Source organism: Balaenoptera ricei, chromosome 9 (genome assembly GCF_028023285.1).
Source record: "Balaenoptera ricei isolate mBalRic1 chromosome 9, mBalRic1.hap2, whole genome shotgun sequence".
Classification (NCBI taxonomy): Eukaryota; Metazoa; Chordata; class Mammalia; order Artiodactyla; family Balaenopteridae; genus Balaenoptera; species Balaenoptera ricei.
Genome location: NC_082647.1, coordinates 6,862,355 through 6,884,830, shown reverse-complemented (window position 1 = coordinate 6,884,830; position 22,476 = coordinate 6,862,355). Strand labels below are relative to the sequence as shown.

Here is a 22,476-nt window from a genome sequence, read left to right as displayed (position 1 = left end):
GATGGCAAATTCTCTCTCAGGGCCTGGGAGCATTGTCTCCAGGAAGCCTCACTTAAATATGTCTCTCTAAGGGAGCTCAGGGCTTCAAGGGACGGGAGCAGTGCTTTTTGCTAGGTGACCAGGAAAGTAGCTAGATATCTGGGGATGATGGGCAGGGAACAGAGGACAGGTCCTCAGGTAGCTAGGGTTAGGATGGGGGAGGGGAAGGGTGAAGGAGAGGGAATCTGATCAGGGTTCCTGACTTTTCGAAAAATCATTACTTGTAAAGGAAATGCCCGGCATTGGGTCCTCTAATGCTATGCTGCCCGCTGCTTTTGGGCAGAGATGGTGAGGAGAGGACCAAAGTTCAGGGAAAGCCATGGAAGTGGCCTTGAAGGGGCTGGTAAAGCAAGAACAGAGTGAACTTGCCCATGGTTCCTCCCCAAGTCTCTCAGGGGGCCAAGTGGGTCCCAAGTCCTTGCTCAGCAGGGCACATGCTGACAGCAGTCTTGAAGGAGGGACTGCCCTGTTGGAGGGGTCAGCCCTTTGCTGACGGGAGCTGGACTCTTTAGAAGAGTCCAGGTTTGGTTTTTGTTTTTGTTTCTCCTCCTTTTATAATCACAGAAGTATTAAATTATCTTGTCAAAATTAAACAATGCAGACATAATTTAGATTTATTTTTTAATGTAAAAGTTCTTTATTTCCCCCACTCCCCCGACCCCATGGCTTTTCTCTTTGCATCCTGTAAAGAGTTTGAGGGTGGCCTCCCAGACATTTTTCCTGTTCATTTGCAAACGCACACGTGCGGTTAATGGAAATAGGATCCCAGGTGTGCTTCATTGTTTCCACGCTTGAAGTACCCTTGGTCATGAAAGGTCAATCTGGAGGAAGTCTTTCACTCTGTGGAAGGAAGAAACAGGCCCAGAGAGTGGAAATGACTTTCCCACTCATAGCCAGTGGCAGATGTGGAACTACAATGCTGGAATTCCACAAGTCTTGGTTGAACTCCCACTAGGTACTCAGAAAATAAGATGAATGAGACTCTTTATTTAAAGAGTTGATGGCCTAGTGATTTCTGGCCTCTGGGCAGGGTTTTACACTTTACAAATGCTTCTGTAGAGGATAGAACCAATTAGGGTCCTGCAAAAACCCAGTTGTCCCTCAGTATCCTCTGGGGATTGTTTCCAGTAACACCCCCACACTCCCCCCCCCCCGCCCCCCCGTGGATAACAAAATCTTTGGATTCTGGAGTCCCTTATATATAAAATGGCATTGTATTTGCATATAACCTACACACTCAGGTCCTCTTGTATACTTTAAATCACCTCTAGATTACTTATAATACTTAATACAGTGTAAATGCTATGTACATAGTTCCCTGTGCCTGGGAAAATTCAAATTTTGCTTTTTTGGAACTTTCTGGAGTTTTTTTTTGCCCCTGAATATTTTCAGTCTGCTGTTGATTGAAATCACAGATGTGGAACCTGCGGATACGGAAGGCCAACTGTAACTAGAAAATTATTAACTCTTACAGATGAGTAAGTCAAAAGTCCAGGGACAGAAAGTACCTTTTGTAAAAACTGCACAAGAAGATTGTGGCAAAACTGATAGAATTGGGTCCCCCGTTTCTGTTATGAGGCTGAATGAACAGCAGCTGGGCCCATGGCAAACGCTTAGTAGGCAGCTGCTGACTGATTAGAATAAGATCAATCGGCTTAACAGTAAGGTTTGTAGCAAGTCTCAGAGTGAGGCCAGCTTCTCTCGATATCAACCTCCTGTCCCAAAGGCGGTTTCTAGGCAGCTCCGGAGACAATCTGCCAGTGGGAGTTGCCCTGGCTGGCCGGCCCCCTTTGAGGTAGCAGTGTGAGGAATTTTATTGACATAAAGGAGCATTTCCTTCCGATCTGGGTGAGTAGATGTGAAAATTCTCTTTCCTGAAGGTCTCTGGGAACAGAAAACCCTCCTTGGCCATCTGGACCCTGCCTCTAAATCAGCAGTTAACACTCGACCTAGGAACGTTGGCCGCTCTTTCCTCAACAAAAAGGGAGGGGTTGGATTTAATGATGTCTAAGTCTCTCCTGGAGACCCCAGGTTCATTTATCACGCGCCTACGACGTGCCTAGGACCGCGTGAGTGCGGAGGGCGATTTCTCTCCCGTCGCACGAGACTCGCACATCTCACTCTAACACCTGGTGTGCTGTAGTGCCAAGTGCCATAACCATGTCACATGCACACTCGAGTGTGATCGTCGGAGCGGGGTTCGTGCGTCTTGTTCCCCCGGATCCCGGCACCAAGGGCGGTGCGGGCGCGTCGCAGGCGTCGGACGGAGAGTCGCCGAGCGACTGGATCGGTTTCAGAGCGCGCGTCTGCGCGGCCTGGACGGGGAGGGAGAGCTCCGCGGAGAGAAGGAGAGGGTGCTGCCGCGCCGTCGGATCACCAGCTATCCGGCCTTGCCCCCGCCCCTCCTCCCCTGGGAGACCGGGCCCAGCGCCCCACGCCAACGCTTTAATGCCTGGCGGGGCCGCGGCTGGCCCCTAGGGAGGCGAGGTCAGCCCGCCCACCCAGGCCATTGGCTCCAGAGAACAAAGGAGCCGCCCCACAGGCTTCTCCGATAGGGCTGAGCTGGTCATCTGAGCGGTGCAGCCAATCAGATGGCTGGGCGGCCCCGGGGATGGCCAGGCCTGCCAGCCAATCAGGGGCGCGTGCCCGCCCCGCCTGCCCCGGGACTGGCGGGGCCGGGGAGCTCAGTGCCCAAGTCGCCCCGGGGTGGCAGTTCCCGTTAACCTTAGCCACAAAGTCAAAGGTATTTATTCCCGTCCCCTCCCTCCGAGTCCCTCTGAATCCGGGCGGGGAGGGGCGTGCGGAGGGACGGACCGTGCCGCGGGGCCACCGTCCGGCCCCGCTCCTCCCGCGCTGTCTCCACCCAGACTCGGGCTGGAGGCGGCCTCGGGGTCCCCCGAGCCCCCCGCGCTCTCAGCCCCGAACTTTCCCCACCCCCACACAGCTCACGGGGAGAGGGGCCCGGGTCGTGTGTGGGAAGGGGCTGCAGGCCGGGTCAGAGCTGGAGTGGGGCGTGAGAGCGGGAGAGGCGCGGAGGTGAGCGCGGGGACTGCCCGCCGGCTCCTCCGGGCGCGCTCTGCCAGAGCCTGTCCCGATATTCGGGAGCGGTGTCAGCCTCCCCCAAAGATCGAGTTCCTGCAGGGCGGGAACCCCAGTGCTCGCCGCAGAGTGACACATAGTAGGTGCTTAATAAATGATTAAATGAGTGGGCCTGAGGATTGGGGGCGAGAACAATGAGAGGGAAGCACCACAGAAATTGGAGATGTTTGTGTAGGGGTCTCCCCGAAACCTCCATTCTAGGAAGACAGGCATAGGAGCCAAGATCTCAGTGGGGCTGGGGGGTAGGCGCTGGGGGTTTCTTCCCTCGTGAAGGTGGAGGGTATAGAGATGCCGCCCCCTCCAGCCCTTTGGGAGGATGGAGCCTGGTGTGTGTCTTGGTCCACCAGACCTGGGGTGGGGTGTGGTCATAGCCCCGACGCGAGGCCGGCTATGTCCAGGCTCCACTATTAGGTGTGCATTTTGGGTCCAGGTGTTCATCTGTAAAATGAAAATATTAGAGGGTATTAGTCTCCTTTCAACGCTAAGGTTCCATGATTCTATGCTTCTAATCTGTTTTGGACTTAAATTTCTTTTATCTAAATGTTCCTTTGTTAAAATTTTTATTAATGGTTTACAGCATGCTGGACCTTGTGCTGGGTGTTGGGGAGAGAGAAACACTCCCTGTGTTAAGATGTTTACAGTCTTCTTGTGGAGACAAAGTATCATTATACTATGTAGATGGTACTGGGTTGGCGGGGTGCACAGGTTAAACAGAGAAGGGCCCCTAACTGAGCCTGGTGTATCCACAAAGGCTTCCTGGTGAAAGTGATCCTGGATCTGGGCTGGGCAGAGAAGAGTTGGGCAAGGGTATTCCAAGACTGATAACAGGTGTCCCTAGACACGGCAAGGTCAGGGAGTTGCATCTGGGGACAGTGGGGTAGGTTGGTGGTACAGTGAGAGGTGAGCAGAGGCCAGATTTTAAATGGTCTTGCCAAGAAATTTTTAGCAGTACCTGAAAGTGCTGGGGACCCACTGAAGTGTTTTAAGCAAAGTAGTAACATGTCTAAATTGTAATTTTAGGACAATTGCTTTGAGTCTGGGTGGTGGATGGATTGGAGGGGCAAGATGAGCTATGAGAGCAGCACAGTCTCCAGGTGAGCAGGGCTGAGGCCTGAACTAAGGCAGCAGCGGTGGCAGATGCTGGAGGTATTAAAACAGCACTGGTATGATTTACTGACCTGTGGATAGTGAGGGCTGCGCTCTGCGGTAGTGAAAGGTGGTGGCAGTTTTGAGAGGCCTGGTGAATCCCATCTGGAGGGGCAAAGGATGCCCAGGGCCAAGTGCAGAGCTGGTCTAGGCACCTGCTCCCCTGGTGAGGGTTAAGCTGAGGAATCTGAGGTTTCCTAGGATGGGGGTGGCTTGCAGGGGAGAGTGGGCCAGGTGGGCAGGAGACCTGAGTTCTAACTTTCTCTGAGGCAGGGAATGTCCCCTCTGGGCCTTGCTTTCCTCATCCAAAAAGGGAGAAACACTCCTTATCCTTGCTAAGCTCCTTGGAATGCAGCAAGGGTGAAAAAAGTGTTTATAAATCAAAATGTGACAACTGTCCAAAGTGTTGTTAGCAGTTGGTTTCATCCCTTGCCTTCGATCAGGTAATGGGCGTCCCCTGGCCCTGGCAGGCTCCTGAGTCTTGGATTTGGGGCAGAGGAATATGGGTGACATTCTATCCTCTAAAGGGAGACAGGTGAGCAAAGACTGGGGATGGGGATGCCATGGGTGGGGGACAGGCCTGGGGGCGGGGAGGTGGGGGAGTGACAGTCCCAGCAAAGGTGTGCATGTTGGGCAGGGCAGGTGGGGCAGGGGTCCTGGAAGGAGGTGCCTTGGGGACTGGCATGGGGTTGAATCCGGGACCTCTGGGAGGTGGGCGGGCATGATGGGATAAGGCAGCTGCCCTGGCTGGCCCTGGACCTTGTTCCCAGGGAATGCTGGCGGAAGCAAACTGAAGTCACTGAACTGGGCTCTTCCTATCAGTTCTGACAACTGGGTAGTGGGGAGGGGGTGATGGCAATGCAGTGACCTAGAAAGAATTCACCTTGCACCTTGTGAACATTTTCCGGAGTCCTTTCGCAACGTTTCCCTCCCACTGCTTGATGTAACAGTTCTATACAGAGGACCAAGCATTATTTCCATTTGCAGATGGGGAAACTGAGGCCCAGGGAAGGAAAGTGGCTGGCCCGGGGTCACGTGACTAACCAGAAGCAAAGCCGGTCCCAAGGTCTCTGGCCTCCCTGTCCTGGGCTCCTTCTGCTACGTGTGGTCTTTCTGTGGGACGATGGCCTGCCCCGCCCTCTTGCTCCCCACCGCGGTCCCCTCTCCTGGGACTGAGGACCACAGTGTTTGGGAGGCTGAGGTCTGAAGATGCTGGAGTAGGAAGGCGGGGATGGGGAGAAGGAGGAGGACGGAGGGGGAGGGCTTGGAAGAGGTAACAGTTGAGGGTGCATGGGGACACCTGATCCGGTAGTGAGTAGAGCCGGGAAGTCGGAGAGGAACGAGGGAGGAGCAGGGAGGTGGATGGGAGAGAAGGATGGGGTGGGGGCCCTGGAGGGGCTCGGGGATTGTTCTGGGAGTTGTAGAAGGATGCTGGGCATGCCTTATGCTGGGATGTGGGGTGGAGGCAGGCTTCTAGGTGGTGGATGGAGGTGACGCTCACCTGGTCTGGACTAGGACCTCGGCCTGCCTGTCTGTCCTCGGGCACCGGGCCATAGAAGGTGGGAAGAGCAGTTGCCCTGCCTTTCCAATACCATTTTAAAGCCACTTGATGGGGATGGTTTGCGTGCCCTCCTTGGTCAGAAACGCTGGAGGAGAGGAAGGTGTGAAGTCTGGTGGGTGCAGGGATGGGGGACCGATGCCTGGAGAGAGCGCTGATTATCCAGAGATCAGCCAGAGCACAAGCCCAGGGACCAGGCCTCGTGCAGGAGTGGCTCGCGTAGGACTGGCTTTGGGAGAGGGCCTGGGGGCTGTGCGATCAGTCCTGGGAGACAGAGGCTACACCAGCTCCTCCCCGCAGCAAAGTCGGGGTGTGAGGCCGTGGGGCTCGCCTGAGCTGAGCCGGCAGAAGCGTCCACGGCTCTGTAGTCCAGCCCCCCGCCTCGCGCTCAGGGCCCAGCCCCGGCCCTGCTCTCCTTACCCCCGCCCCACAGCCTGGCCCGGAGGAGGCCCTCCTCCCCAGCCAGTCTCCATCTCCCGGGAGAGGCGGTACCCGGAGCTGCTCTGCAGGGAGCCCTGACCGTGACAGCTGTCCACGCCCGGTTCCTCTGCGAGGCCAGCTCCCGTTGCTGAGCAGAGTTTGGGGTTCCTGTGTGGGCGCCGGGGGCCTCCAGAGATTCTGAAGCAGCTTGAAGGGTAACGGTTTAGGAGGAGTGAGCTGGCCGTGGGGTGTTTGGAGAGAGGGCTCAGAACCTTCGGGTGTGGATTGTTCTCAGGCCACGAGAAAGAGAAAGAAAAGACTGTTTAGAAAGTCTAGTGTTTCCCCCAACCTGATGCTCACGGCAAGCCCCCCCCCCCCCCCGGAGCAGGCGCTTTCAGTCACCTTCGCCATTGGGAACCTAGGCCTAGAGGTGAAGTGATTTGCCAAGGGCAGGTGGGCTGGAACTCAGGGCCCCTGATTCCGGGTCCAGGCGTGCGTGGGTCTGAGGAGAGGGGCAGCCAATGCGAGTGGGGCCGACTCGGCCGAGGAGCCAGCCCTGCGGGGCTCAGGTTCCCGGGGGAGAGGGGAACGGCCTGCTGCCTCCTCCTGGCCAGACCTCTGCAGTGTGGCCTGCCGGGCAGAGCCTTGTCCTCTTTCTAGGGCTTTCCGTGCCCCTCCAGCTGCAGCGCTGCTGCCTCACGCCGCCCCCCTCCCCTCAGCTTACCCCACCGGTACCCCAACAGTGACTGTTCCCATCACCCGCTGTCGCTTCCTCTCCCGGTGGCTGCATCATCCCCTGAGTTCCGTTCCTTGGAGCAGTGGACCTGGAGGGATGGTCATGGCTTGTGAGGATACTTGTGTCAGCAGGGGGTCACATGGCTGTTTTCTCCAGTGTGGAAGGGGAGTGATTTGTGCTCGTGCGGTTCACGTTGGCACACTTGTGTCTCTGGATCTGTAGGTGTAGGGGTGGATTTTTTAATATTTCAGTCTCTCTGTACTTTGCATATGCAATTTTGCAGGTATTCTCATGTGTATGAGTATCTCTGTATTTTTGCATCTTTGAACATTTGTGTACTTAGCCGCCTTGGATGTTAGATATGATTGTCTCTAGATGTGTTTTTGTGCGTTTAGTGTTTAGATCAGTTTCTTCTTGTATGCCTATGACTGTATTTTATCAATATTTTTATTTATTTATTTATTTATTTATTTATTTATTTTATTTTTGGCTGTGTTGGGTCTTCGTTTCTGTGCGAGGGCTTTCTCCAGTTGCGGCGAGCGGGGGCCACTCTTCATCGCGGTGCGCGGGCCTCTCACTATCGCGGCCTTTCCTGTTGCGGAGCACAGGCTCCAGACGCGCAGGCTCAGTAGTTGTGGCTCACGGGCCCAGTTGCTCCGCGGCATGTGGGATCTTCCCAGACCAGGGCTCGAACCCGTGTCCGCTGCATTGGCAGGCGGATTCTCAACCACTGCGCCACCAGGGAAGCCCCATCAATATTTTTTATTGAAGTATAGTTGATTCACAATGTTGTGTTAATTTCTGCTGTACAACAAAGTGATTCAGTTATACATGTATACATTCTTTTTTTTTATATTCTTTTCCATTATGGTTTATCACAGGTTATTGAATATACTTCCCTGTGCTCTACAGTAGGACCTTGTTGTTTATCCATTTATATATAAACGCTTACATCTGCTAACCCTGACCTCCCACTCCATCCCTCCCCCAACCCCCTCCCCCTTGGCAACCACCTATGATGGTATATTTTAAATGAAACATCCACTGATATTAACTGAAATCCATTTCTCAGGCCAGGGACATCATTAACCTGTCCTGAGGTATTTGTTGTTGGTGATGAAGCACTGGGGCCACAGGGGCCCCGTCTTCTGTCCTCCCATTTCTTTCATTTGTTCATTCATTTATTCATTCATCCAGTATAAGCTGAGCACCTTCTGCGTCTCAGGCCCGGGCAGGCAGGGCCACCGCCATCCTGGAGCTTTATATCTAGAGCCATGTCGCCCAGCAGAACTTCGTGAACCTGGAAATCTTCTTTTCTGCTGGATGTTATGGTAGCTCTAGCCACGTGTGACTGTTGAACACTTGAAGCGTGGCCAGTGTGAATGAGAAACTGAATTTTAAACTTAATTTATACACACTTAAATAACCAACGTGTGGGCCTAGAGGCCAGACTCCTGAGAAGGAGGCCCTGGTGGCTTAAGGTTTGGTACACTCTGCACCTTCTCTTAGGGGCAGCAGGGTCCAGGAGCAGGAGCTCTGGCTGGGGCAGGCCCACCCCGGTTCGTTCGGTCCTGGCTCCAGCACTTACTAGCTGTGTGACCTTGAGCAAACTGCTTAACGTCTCTGAGCCGTGGCTCCTTAGGATGAAGTGGGCGGTGCTTGCTGAGTGCCTGGTTCACAGTCGGTCTCCCTGTCCCTACCGAGTCTTGGCTGGTCACCCCCTTTTTCTTTCCAGAGCCAGGTCAATACCGAGGTGACCAGGGAAGCCCCCGCCCGCTCAGTGAATGAGGGAAGGACAGACAGAGCCTGCGTCCCCCCGGAGGACTCCGAGAGCACGCCCTCAGGGGGAGGGCTAGCTGGAGCCTGCGGGCCCTCGCCCATCCCCTTCCAAACGCTGGCCTGGGCTGCTCCCCGGGGGACTTGACCTACTGGTGTGAGGGCGGTCAGCTTGATGGGGAGGGTACCTTGGGAAGACTGCCTCCTGTGCGCATAGGTGAAAGGTGGCAGATGGTGTCGCCCTGGGTGGGGCTCCTAGCTGAGCAGGGCCTGTGAGCTGGGCCTTCGGCTGGAGTTTGGGAGATGCATCCCTAAAGCCTGAGCTACCGGCACGTGGCCGGTCCCCGCTCCACTGGTGACAGAGGACACATGAGGTGCCATCTCCTTCTTCCCCATGTGGGGCCTGAGTCTGTGAAGAGAGATGTACTTGGCTGGTGGAAAAGGTCCAGGGCCCTGAGATCTGGAGGATGTGGAGTGACCCAGACGTGTCCCTGCACCGCCTCTCCTGGCCCGTGGCCTTCGTCCACCCCCAGCTGCTGTCTGCCTTCCCCCCAAATTTCTGCTAAGATCAAAGCCCCTTTGTTACCTTCCCTGCCCCCAGACCTCAGCACCTGCCCCAGGCCACAGTCCCGCTTTGTGTGACGCGGCAGTTGTCATGGCAGCTGTCCCGCAAAGCCTCCCCGTCAAGGGGCTCTCATCCCAACTGCGGCCTGACTCAGAGCCAGGGGCTGGGAAGGAGGAGGTGACTGGGGCCCTGTCCTGAGACCCACCCCCTGCGTGTGTCCCGCCCTCCACGGGACCTGCTGGGCAGGGAGGGGAAAGGTCATCAGAGCTTGGGGTCGGGGAGCTGGGTGATAGACCAGGTGGGCCTTAGGGACTTGGTGTGGGCGTTGGTGGATGGGGATCGGCCCCCGTTGCATCCTGTTTTCTGGCCGGGATCTTCTGCTGGACGGCCTGCTCGCCGTGTCCCTGGGCATCTCTCTCTCCAGTCAGCTGAGTGATGTGTCTGGTGGGGCGAGAAGAGGTGTGCAGTGCGGTGCATCAGGGTGGGGTGTGCGGGGGCCTGGCCGGCCTGGAAAGACGCTGCCACATGCAGGGACCTTCTGCCGTTCGGCTTGTCTCAGGGGTTTGTCTGAGGACACCTGTTGGCCTGTTTTCCAGACACATCCCACCTGAGCACACAGGTGGAGATGGGCCCCCAAGACATAGCCCCTGCCCCCTGTTCCTGTCCTCTGTGCCTCTCCTCCTGTCCCCTGCCCTCTCCTTTCTTCCTTCTTTCCCTCGGGCCCATGAGGGTCCCTTCCTTCCATTTCGACTTCTGTTCTTTCTCGGACCATGAGCTCTGGTGCAGCTCAGTGACTCCTTGTGAATTGGTCACCAAGAATTGAAGCCCTTCTGCCACCTGAGGCGATTTTGAGTTCGTAATACCTCTTAAGACAGAATGGATCAAGTAGGACTGATTTGATTTGGCTTAAGGGGTTTCAGTTGTGTTGTGTAGGGGTTTTGTGAATGAGCCCAAGTCCCACCCGCTGTCCTCGCCCTGAATTGTGGCCCGAGCCTCCACCCCCCTGTCTGAGATTCCCCATATCAAAGTGGCCTCTTTGTTCACCAGTCCTCTGAGTCTCCTTAGGCAGACATTAACTCTCCAGTTGGTGAGAGGCTACCCCATGGCCTGGGATGCAGAGTGACCTGGAAGGAAAATGTGGTGCTAAGGCAGGAGCACTGGCATCCATCAGGGGCCCCGAGGGGGGCCTTCTCCTGCCCTCATTTGTGGCCCCCTTTTCTCTGCACCACAGGCAGGTTTCAGTGTCTATAGTAACCCACAGCAGGAGTGCGTAACAGACCCCTTTTGGGGAAATAGAATTAAAAACCAAATCTCCTGCCAACTCAGAAAAACTCCCCTCGAAAGTAGGAGAGAAAGAAAACAAGTTTTTAACTGAATAAGCATTAGACTGGAATGTGGTGCACATCACAGGCAATTTGCTAAGAGACTATAGACAGAAATCTCACCTGTTACCCAGTCCAGCAGGGGCAACCCCACTGCACACGTGTTCTCCAGGGAAAGCATAGCCAGTCCTCGGGTAAGAGGACTTGACGGCACCATTTGTCACACAGAGTTCACCCTAAATTCGCCTGGAATTGGGTGGCCACGCGTGATAGCTAATTGCCTTTGTGCAAAGGAAACATCCACTGCTTGTATCTTGGTGACAGAAGGAGGTTTGCAGCCCGGAGCCCGGTGCTGCTGGAGAGTCAGGCTCCCACCTCCCACGGGCAGGGGACACTGGCCGCTGTTTCCTTGATGTTTGCATTTCGGAGAGATGGCTCCCAGGTCCTGGAGAAAGACGGTCCTGGGTTATAAAGCCGGCAAGAGGCTTAGTGAGCTTTAAAAAGATTTATATACACCTCAAAGGGGCAGAGAAAGAACTTCCAATCAGAAGTTCTCTAAAGAAAATACTCTGAAAGAAAGGGGAGGGTTCTCTTTCCCTTTCTGCCCCAGGGAGGGTGAGTTTTCTATTTCTCAGATTCGTATCTCCCTGACACCCCTGCCCCCCACCTCTCCGGGCAGGGTCCACATCTCCAGCCTGGGTCCCTGTCCCCGGAGTAGCCGCTGGAAAGGGACCTGGGAGAAGGAAGCAGGGAGACCCTTAGAATGGGGTTTCTGGGAGGCTCTCCAGGGCCCGAGGTGTGCAGCAAGGGGAGGCTGGGTTCCCCGAGCCCGAGCGGTGGCCGAGCAGAGGTTCCTGGTCCTGCAGCGTGAGCCCAGCCTCCCGTCTCGTGGGGCAGAGGCTGGGGCCTTTTGGGAGTGCAGGGGGTCGGGGTACAGGCATAGGAAATGAGATCCCCGTCCTCGGGGGGGGGGCCGCCCACAGCACCACGTGCAGCTGCCACATCTCTGAGCGCACGTAACCAGCAGCATGTTGGTGCCACACATGGCTGTTTGGTGCCTTCCACGTGTGGGCTCTGTCCCGGACCCTGGCACTCGGCAGTGAGCCCGGGAAGTCCTGTCCTCCATTCCTGTCGGGGAATAAGCAGAAAAGTAAATATCCTGTCCGGTGGTGAAAAGTGTCAGGGAGGAATGGGAGCTGGGGTTAGGGTTGTGACTTTACACGGGGTTGCCAGAGAAGGCCACTCGGAGGAGGTGATATTTAGGCTGGGGCCTGGAAGGGGCAGGGGCCGCGCCAAGGGGTCAGAGCAGCAGGGCCCGTCCCGATCACGTTCCAGGCACCAAATGAGCCAGTCGGGAGATGTTCAAAAGACTAAAGAGTAAAAAAAGATGAGCCCCAGATTGGTGGATGAGGGGTCAGGTCCCTAGGACCCAGGTTGGCCACGTGTGTTCTTGCCCAGGGGTGGGGGATGGCTGTGAGGCCCCAGAAGGGTTTGCACTGGAACATGGACGGGGGCTTTGAGAGACGGGGGGCTGGCGATTTTGGAGGGACGGTTCTTCCCTCCAGGGTGTCCTCATGACCACGTTGCAGGGTAGGGGGTGTCTCTCAACTTACTTGAGTTTCCTGGTTCTCTCTTGTGGCATCCTTCACACCCCACCCCGCAGGTGATGAGAGTGTGGGCATGAGGCTCTGGTCTGGGAGTTAGAAGCCCAGGGACCCTGCCCAGCTCTGCCGTTCGGCCACCTCTGTGACTTGGGGCATGTCAGCAGCCCTCTCTGGCCTCAGTTTATTCTTCATAAAATGGGAATTATACACATTTTACCTGCCTAGCAGGTATATGTGCTTTAAAAAAAAATCCTGCTCATTTCGACAGAGGTCATAGAAAAGCTTTTGAAAAAGAGGGACTGCCTCCTGTGAGGGGCATTCGTCCTTGTCCCACAGGCCAACTCTTTCCTTTGCTCCCATCTCACCCGCAGACGGCCGCGCCGGGAGCCGCTGTGCTGATGCCGAGGGGCCTCCGGGGATGGAGAGTGGCCTGGCTGGTGACAGCAGCACAGGTAAGAGACGAGGGGCAGGTGGGAGCCCACCACGGCCCCCTCCCCAGCCCCGTCGTCCCCGTCCCTCTGTAGCTGAGCAGGAGTTGCTGGTGGCCTGTAGAACCACACGGTGGGACCAGGACACTGAGGTCACGTCCAAGGATGGAGCAAACACAGACGGGGGCGGGGCTAAGAACTGACAAAGGCCAGCCTGTGCTTGACACACACACACACACACACACACACACACACACACACACACACCCCGTGCAGAAATCTGCTGGGGGAAGATCAGGTGTCTGTCAAGCGCTAGATCAGGGAGTGCTTGGTGTTGGCGCTGATCACACACCGAAAGCCAGCGCTCTGGGGAGGACACGTGGCCGCAACAAGCCCTGCTGTTGGTTGGTCAGGAGAGTGTCTCCAGTTCGGTCCATTAAGCTTCCCGGGGTCACACAGTTCACGGTCTGTGTCAGCTGATGCACTTGGAGCCGGTGGTGAGGAAACACAGCAGTTAGTGCTGGTGTCTCCCGGGCAGGGGGCAGGCGCCGCTGAGAGTGGGAAGTGCCCTGTGGAGACCCCTCCCCAGCCGCCCGCTTCCCGCTTCTGGGATGGAGCAGCCCCTGGTCTGAGACCCGCTCTCAGCCTCTGTGGCAGGCGCTGTTCTGGGTGTAGCTGGGCTGCACGGTGGCTCTGGCCCCGGGAGAGGGGACCGACCCAGGCCCGGGAACTCTGCCCCTCGCTCAGCACAGTCACCAGGTTTCTTTACGTCCCACCCCTTCCAGGGGAGTTGCCCCGTAGACCCCAGAGCCCCCGCCCTCCCAGGACAGTCACTGCAGTGGGCCTAAGATGAGACAAAAATCAGGCAATTGGATAAAAAAGAAACAAAACACCAGCTCAAAGGAGGCAGTATGATATATGGACGCCACACTGTTCTGGGGCGGGGTCCTGACACAGACGGCAGTGAGTTCGGCCACCCCACTTCCCAGTCCCCCCCAACCCCTGCCCTGGGCTGTCGCTTTGAACGCTGAGAGCACTCGAGGTGTGTGTGTGTGTGTGTGTGTGTGTGTGTGTGTGTGTGTGTGTGTGTGTGGCTGACATTACAGTAATTACAGGAGAACCTAGGGCAGACAGTTCCAAACATATCAGCTGAAGGACCCTTTTGCCACGTAAACTCATAAGGGAGATCCTAATTCAGACGTGAGAGATGGGCTCTACCAGGGCCTTCTCTGCCCCGTACGGCAGCTTCAGCTTTGGGAAGAGGTAGAAAAACACTGGCGCGGACCCTGGAGCCACTGGGGCCTGGGGGCCCCCGTGAGCTCAGCCTCCACAGGCTGCCACGCCTGCTGGCCAGGCTGAAGGAATGACTCTTCTGGAAGGCCAGAGCTTTCAGATAATTGGGAGCTTACCTCTTTCAGGTACCTTTTACTTTATATTTATTTTATGTGTTTTTTTTAATTGTGGTGAAATATACATAACATGAAATTTACCATTTTAACCATTTTTAAGGGTACAATTCAGTGGCATGAAGCACATTCACGTTGTGGTACAGCCATCACCACTATCCATTTCTCGAATTTTCCCATAATGTCAGAAACTACCCATTAAGCAATAGCTCTCCATTCAGCAGCTTTTTATGTTATCTGAACCATTTAGATAAAAACTGATGCTTTTTATGCTGACTGAGGACCAGTACCTTTGGAACAGGCAGGCAGAAGCCTGTTTTCCTCTGTATCAGTGCCTGATCCCTATGGGAAGGTGCCCGTGACGACTGAAGTCCCAGCAACACACGTCACAGGTCTACACGCGCCACCCCTGGGCTTCAGGGCCTCCTCATACAACCCAGCCACCGTGCTGGATATCAAGGTCAGGTTTAATCAGGGAAAGGCGGTGGCTTTTGTGGCGCTCTGGGGCATTAATGGGTGCCCTGTCACTTGGGGACAGTGGTGCCCCGCTGACTGGAGTATATTTTGGATTCACTACATGACCACCAATTTGGACAGCTAGCCCTGTTAAATACTTCCGCTGGCCAACGATTCAGTGCATCTAAGGAAACATTCTTAGAATCAGTGAAACTCATTACACATGGGTTTTCGATTCCTGCCAGTACACAATTTAAATCACCACTTTCATTTTCAAATTATTACTCCTGATAAAATGACCTCTCACGATCGAGCATCTGGGGAGGCCTCACGGTGTCGTTTCGCCAGGTGGAAAGCTGGCCCCTTGCAGGTGCTTTCTGTGACACTCCCACCCTCCCACCTCCGCCCCCATGGGCACCACATCGGTTTCTTTGCCCCCATGTGGCCAGTCAGGCTGTGGAGTGGAGCAGAGCTCTTTGGCCTCAAAACTAAAGGCCACCGGATTAGAGGGGAGGTTTTCTCTTTATTTCCTAAGATATTTTAAAGACTTAAAAATTATAATGTTTGAATTTTTATGAGACTATTCAAATAACATATAGAAAGTGTGAGTCCCCTTTGACTTCCCCATCTAATCCTGCTATGGTCCATATCACCTGCAGGGTGGCCACCATCTTGGGTTTGGCGTGAACCGTCCTGGATCGGGCATGTGTATGTACACAGAGAGGGATGGTTTTATTTTCCATAAGTTGGATCAGACGACTGATACTGATTTTCAATTTTTTTTTTCTCTCTTAAAATGTTTTCGAAATCTTTTCACATTTGCCTATATAGCTCTTTTCAACTGCTGCATAGTATTCCACATTATGAAGGGAGTGAAAATTTTATTAGACTATTATTGATGGGTAATTAGGTTGTTTTCTCCCTTTTTCCTAATTACAGATAGCACTTCAGTGAATATACTTAGATGTTCCTCTTTGGACTCATATGTATTTCTTAGGATATAACACCTGGAGTGAAATTGCTGGGTGGAAGAGGTGGAAGATTGTACACATTTATAATTTTAATAAGCACTGTCAAGTTGTCCTCAGAGAGTCTGAATTCGTTTAGGCCCCCAGCATATCCATGTTGTACTTACCCTCCTATGTAATTTCCATGTGTATTGTGAAGTCGGGATATTATCAACCTCTTCAATATTTGCTGCTGTGATGGGTGAAAAGATGCTACACTGTTATTTTGCACTTTGCTGATTACTAGCGAGGGTGCACCTCTTTTCATCCTGTCTATAGGAGTCCTTTATATACTCTGGATATTAATCCTTGGTCTGTCATATATCTGCACATATGTTCTCCTAGACGTGTGCTGTCCAGTAGGTGGCCAATAGCCACATATGGTTATTTAAATTTAAATTTAGATTTAAATTAATTTAAATTTAAAAAAGTAAGTTCAGTTCCTCGGTGGTACTAGCCACATTCCAAGTGCTCTGTAACCACCTGTGGCTAGAGGCCGCATGTGTCAGAGAGCTCGGCTGTAAAATGTTTTCACTCTGTGGAAAGCTCTGTTGGAAAAGGCTGCCCCGTACGATCATTTCTAGTTCGCTCATGTGCAGTATCCTTTGTCGTACAGGGGTTTTAAATTTAGTTTTTATGTTTTGCAACCTGTTTAAGAAGATTATCAATTACCTCTAGATTCTAAGCAAATTCTCCTAATTCTTCTAATACTGTATTTGCTTATTGTAAACCAGCACTTAAATGCATCTGGAACTGATTTTTATAAACAGTATGAACTACAAATCTAACTTGAATATTTTTCCCAAATGGAGAGTTAGTTGGTCCTAAATTGATGAATAGGCCAGCCTTTCAGTGTTGACTTGGAATGCTACCTTGTATCGCATATCAAACTTTTCTGTTCTTTTGATGTATCTGTCAGTTATGTGTTTTCTACACTTTTAATGATTGTTTTTAGCTTTTCTTTTTTTTTTTGGTGGGAGGGACTCTCACAGCCTCACCTCAACTGGCTCACTGTGGGACAGCCCCGTCAATACAACTGCATCAGTCAAGACTTTTATTAAATGGACTTTATTTTTTAGAGCAGTATTAGGTTTACAGAGAAAATGTGCAGAAAGGACAAAGACTGCCCTATACCCTTCTCTACAGTTTCTCCTGTTATTAACATTTTGCATTAGAACGGTGCATTTTTTTTACAATAGATGAACCTTTATTAACACATTTGTGTTAAATAAAGTACATAGTTTGCATTAGGGTTCACTCTTTGTGTTGTACATTCTGTGGACAGATGCTTAATGTCCTGTACCTACCATTACAGTATCAGGCAGAGGAGTTTCACTGCCCTAAAAATCCCCTGTGCTCTGCCTATTCGTCCCTTTCCCCCTGACCCTTCAACCCCTGGCAACCACTGATCTTTTTACTGTCTCCACAGTTTTGCCTTTTCCAGAATGTCATATAGTTGGAATCATACAGTGTGTAGCCTTTTCAGATTGGCTTCTTTCACTTAGTCATATGCATTTAAGTTTCCTCCATGTCGTTTCATGACTTGAGATCTCATGTCTTTTTATCACTGAATAATACTCCATTGTATGGTGTACCACTGTTTATCCATGCACCCAATGAAGGACATCGCTTGGATGCGTCCACATTTTGACTGTTATCAATAAAGCTGCTATAAACATCTGTGCGCCGGTTTTTGTGTGGACATAAGTTTTCAACTCCTTTGGGTAAATACGTAGGAGAGTGATTTGTTGGATCGTATGGTAAGAGTATCTTCAGTTTTGTAAGAAGCAGACAAAGTGTCTTCCGAAGTGGCCTCACCATTTTGCATCCCGCCAGCAACGAATGAGAGTTCCCGTTGCTGCACCGCCCCGTCAGCGTTTGGTGTTGTCGTGTTTTGGATTTTAGCCATTCTAATGGGTGTGTGGTGATAGTATTTTAGCTTTTAACGTTGCATAAGCCAAATTCTTCCTTGCTCATTTTTAGAATCTCTGGGTGATTTACACACATAGTAAATGTTACAATTTACTTAATTAGGATTACACTGAACTGAAACATTTCGGAATGGAGAGCTTCTTATCTAGGAATATGAGGTACCTGTTCTTTTATTTACATTTTATCCCTTCAGTAAAGTTTAATAGTTTTCTTTATGTTTTGCTTGTATATTAGGTATACTTACAGTTACTTTATTGCCATTCTAAAAAGTTATGAATTTTAATGTTTTTTATCTGGCAGTTTTGTTGAAACTTTTATTTCTAAAACTTCATCAGTGGATTCTCATGCACATTCTAGGTTAATAATTATCAGCAAATGACAGTTCTCTCCTTTCCAATATTTATATATATCTTTCTTTTTTCACCTTGTTCCTAACTTGAATAGGCTTCTAATCTTTTGCCTTCGGTTATAACATTTGCTGCAGTTTCTAATACAGCTCCTTTGTCAACCTGAGAAAATTTCCTTATGTTCCTAGTTCACTAAGAGCTTCCTTCCTTCCTTTTGTCTTTCCCCCTCCCTCCTTTCCCTTTTCCTTCTCTCCCTCCAGAAATGATGTTGCGTTTTATCATGGGACTTTTTCACATCTATTGAGATAGTATAAGGCTTCTAATGTTTAAAAGGTTAATGTCATGAACTGTGTTGAGTCATCTTCGCTTTCCTGGAGAAGATCCAGCAAAGCCAGGATAGGTTGTTCTCTTAGCACTGCCAAACTTGCTTTGCCAGTGTTTTTGCTTGTTTGTTTTTTGCATCTACTTTCAAAGAATGATAAACCTATAATTTCCTGCCTACCCCACCCTTGTCTTATTCTGGGTCATGTTAACATGTAAGCTTCCCCCCTCCCCCTGCCCTAGTCATGGTCACAGTTTATGTAAGCTGGGAATAGTCCTTCCCGTGAAGTTTTAGTAGAACCTCTTTGTACGGTTCAGGGGCCTGTTACCCATTTTTGAGGTTGAACTTTAGCTTTCTTTTCAGTCTCTTCTAATTGTTTCTATAGACATGGTTTCTACCTTGAGTCCGTTTTGTTAATTTATTTTTCTTGCAAAATCATCCATTTTACATAGATTTTTCAAATTGATATAATGTCTATACATGGTATTTTGGGATTTATCAGAATCCTTTTTATATCTTTGTGTTCCCTTTATCCTATCATCTCTGCTTTTGTCTTTATTAATTCCTTCCTCTTACTTCCTTGGGGTTTACTTTGTTGTCTTTTTAATATTGGCAGCGGTTTTTTTTTTTTTTCGGCTGTGTTGGGTCTTGTTGCTGCGCGGGGGCTTTCTCTAGTTGCAGTGAGCGGGGGCTACTCTTTGTTGTGGTGCGCAGGCTTCTCATTGTGGTGGCTTCTCTTGTTGAGGAGCATGGGCTCTAGGCGCTCCAGCTTCAGTAGTTGTGGCTCGCAGGCTCTAGAGCACAGGCTCAGCAATTGTGGTGTGTGGGCTTAGTTGCTCCGCGGCGTGTGGACTCGTCCCGGACCAGGGATTGAACCCGTGTCCCCTGCATTGGCAGGTGGATTGGCAACTGTTGTGTAGAGTTTCTCTTCTTTGTTCACAACTGTTTCGTTTATTTTTTATTGAACATAAACTTTTTCTTGAAGTATAACACAGAAAAGTGCACAGGTCGCGGGCTGTATAAATTCTCCAAGTGAACACGCCCATGTAACCAGCACGCAGACCCAGAAGGAGAACGTTGCCAGAGCCCCAGAAGTGCCCCAGGCCCCCTTCCAACCACAGTGCCCTCTATCAGGGGGCCATTACCCTTCTAACTCATCCATTAGTTGGCAGCTTTTGACCTACGTATAAATGGAATCAGTCTGTATGCAGTGTCTATAGCAAACCTTTTCCATCACGGCTTGTGTCCATGAGCCCAGAAGCAAAGCGCCCTCCTGACCTGAGCACAGTGTAAGGGGTGGCTTAGCAGCAGAGCGTGCTGCTGGTGTGTGGGATTCGTTTAGTACAAGGACGAGGCAACACCTATTCTGGGCGCTGAGACCTTTCTGGCCTTTCTTGTTCATGGCTTTGTTGAAGAAAGGTGAGGCTGCCAAGAAGGTAAGGTGCTCACGCACCACGGCTGCTGCCCTGGAGAGGCCTGGCAGGGATGCGGGGCTTGGCTGCCCAACCCCTGGGGGGGGACTGGACGTGCACTCGTCCAGCAAGTGTCCTGCACGTCCATCCCCTTCGGAAGAGAAGGAGAAGTTTTGAAACTTGGCCACTTTCTGCTTGCTTCCTGGGCCGGAAGACTTCCCTGGATTGGCTTCTTTACCTTCTCTGCATCCCCTGGGCCTCAGGGTGGAGGAGGCGGGCGGCGGGGTCGTTGGCACAGCAACGCTCACCTATCGTTTCTTTCTTGTCTTTTTTCTTTGCCTTCCTGCACACCCCAATCCCCGCTTTATTGTCCTTTCCACCCTCCCTCCTCTCTTCTTCCTTCTGCATCCTTTTCTCCCGCCCTATTTTCTGCCAAGCTCTGCCCTCCTGACGCTTCTTCCCTCCCTCCCGCCCTTTCCCTCCACCCCACGTAACACCAAATGACTCTCCCCGTCTCTCTCCCTTCGCCTCCGGCAGGAGATGTGCTGGTCATGAAGATCAAGCAAGAGAAGCCAGAATGGCTGCTGCAGACGCTGGGGCCACAGGCCGCGCTTTGCCAGAAGGATAAGGAGAACATTTTCCAGCAGCGTCGGAGCCTCCCGCCATGCCAGACCGTGGGGAAGCCTCGAGCCTGGGGGGGACAGGAGGAGACTGGGGGTCCAAGGTGGGGCCCTCCTCTTGAGCAGGATGGCGGGCCGGCAGGCCGGGCTCCGGGGGTGACCGCCAGCCCCCTGAGCCCCGCTCTTTCTGCCGGCGAGGGTCACTTCGTGTGCCTGGACTGCGGGAAGAGGTTCAGCTGGTGGTCGTCCTTGAAGATCCACCAGCGCACCCACACCGGCGAGAAGCCGTACCCGTGCGGCAAGTGCGGCAAGAGCTTCAGCCAGAAGCCCAACCTGGCGCGCCACCAGCGGCACCACACGGGCGAGCGGCCCTTCTGCTGCCCCGAGTGCGCTCGGCGCTTTAGCCAGAAGCAGCACCTGCTCAAGCACCAGAAGACCCACTCCCGGCCCGCCAGCCACCCGTGCCCCGAGTGCGAGCGCTGCTTCCGCCACCAGGTGGGCCTCCGCATCCACCAGCGCGCGCACGCCCGGGACCGCCAGGGCGCCCGCGCCGGGCTGCAGGCGCTGCTCCGGGACGCCACGGCCCATCGGGGCTGTCGCCCGCGGCCGGGGCCCCGGCGGGGGCGCCCCGAGTGGGCCTGGCTGGGGCTCTGCCAGAGCTGGTGGCGCCAGCCCGGGGCCCGGACCACCGCCCCCGCCGAGCCGCGCCAGTTCATCTGCAACGAGTGCGGCAAGAGCTTCTCGTGGTGGTCGTCGCTGAACATCCACCAGCGCATCCACACCGGCGAGCGGCCCTACCCGTGCCCCGAGTGCGGGCGCCGCTTCAGCCAGAAGCCCAACCTGACGCGCCACCTGCGCAACCACACGGGCGAGCGGCCGCACCCCTGCGCGCACTGCGGCCGCAGCTTCCGCCAGAAGCAGCACCTGCTCAAGCACCAGCGCACGCACCTGCCCGGCGCCCCGGCCGCGCCGCGCCCCAGCCGCGCCGCGCTGCGGGCCCACCAGCAAGCCCACGCCGCCGCCGCCGAGCCGCCCGCCCAGGGCGCCCCCGGCCTGTTGCCGCCGCCGCCGCCGCACGGCCCCTCGCCGGCCCGGGGGCCCGGGGACGTGCCGTGGGGCCGGGCGCGGGCGGGCGAGCCGGGCGAGCCGCGCCAGTTCATCTGCAACGAGTGCGGCAAGAGCTTCTCGTGGTGGTCGGCGCTCACCATCCACCAGCGCATCCACACGGGCGAGCGGCCCTACCCGTGCCCCGAGTGCGGGCGCCGCTTCAGCCAGAAGCCGAACCTGACGCGGCACCGGCGCAACCACACGGGCGAGCGGCCCTACCTGTGTGCCTCCTGCGGCCGCGGCTTCAGCCAGAAGCAGCACCTGCTCAAGCACCAGCGCGTTCACCGGGGCGCCCTGGCGCCCACCCCCAGCGCCAAGGGCACGGCGCTCTAGGGGGCCTGGATCCAAGCAGACCCATGGACGGGGTGGGATGCTTGCGTGGTGCGTGTGGGGAATGACCAGGAATGGTGGCTTTTAGAACCCCAGGGGGTGAGACCCTATCACAAGGTGCTTTCTTCAAGGCTTTCATACCTGAGAACAGAATTCCACAAGCATCCCAAAACGGGGACCGGGAAAAGTCCCGGGAAGGGCTGAGGGAGGAGGTAAGATCAGACATCCTCACCCTGGAGCCTGGATGTGTCTGTGATGGTTGAGGCCCGTCCGTGTCCTTCCTCGGAGGTGGGACCGCAGCCCTCGGGCACTGAGTGCGGGGGGCTGTCGACGGCCCTGGGCGAGGCTCCCTGGGTGAGATGGCGCAGGTCTGGACTGGTCAGCTGTGGCGCCAGCCAGCCGCGCTCAGCTGCCCAGGGGCGTCCCTGTGGGGGAAGTCTCAACAGACTGAGTGATACCCAGATGGGAGCTGGGGCTGGGGAGGGGCACGTCTATGCTCGTGCGAGGCCAGTGCCCAGCACTTAATGGCTATTCAAGACATGTTGTTGGAAGGAGGGAATGGTTTGATGGTCCTCAACACTGAGTGCCCCGCTGCCCAGGGTGCTGTGGTGGCCGGCTTGACCCTAGGACTGGTGTGTGTGTGTGTGTGTGTGTGTGATGGTCAGGGGCTGGGACTCGGGGGGCGGGGGTGGTCTCAGCTGGGGTTTGGTACCTTGGGGAGGGACCTGCAGCAGGAGAGCAGCGAATGTGCTGCTCTGACTCGGTGGGCACTGCCCGGGATCCTTATCAACGCCGGTGTTGCAGAAGAGAGAAATGAAGGATTGATTGTCTCCTGTGGTCTCTT

At 53.9% G+C, this 22,476-nt stretch overlaps 1 protein-coding gene across 4 annotated transcripts; it reads left to right on the top strand.

Annotated features, from left to right (window-relative positions):
- The first annotated feature begins 2,658 nt into the window (after positions 1–2,658).
- On the top strand, positions 2,659–22,312 carry ZNF775 (zinc finger protein 775). Of its 4 annotated transcripts, none has more exons than XM_059933080.1 (4): positions 2,659–2,782; positions 4,728–4,819; positions 12,637–12,717; positions 20,113–22,312. In XM_059933080.1, exons 3-4 carry the CDS (start codon positions 12,684–12,686, stop codon positions 21,633–21,635), a joined length of 1,557 nt encoding a protein of 518 aa, XP_059789063.1. In that variant the 5' UTR covers positions 2,659–2,782; positions 4,728–4,819; positions 12,637–12,683; the 3' UTR covers positions 21,636–22,312. The 4 variants fall into 4 exon arrangements, with proteins under 4 accessions (XP_059789063.1, XP_059789061.1, XP_059789060.1 ...); XM_059933077.1 differs by lacking the exon at positions 2,659–2,782 and adding an exon at positions 2,819–3,217; XM_059933078.1 differs by lacking the exon at positions 4,728–4,819.
- The last annotated feature ends 164 nt before the right edge of the window (positions 22,313–22,476 follow it).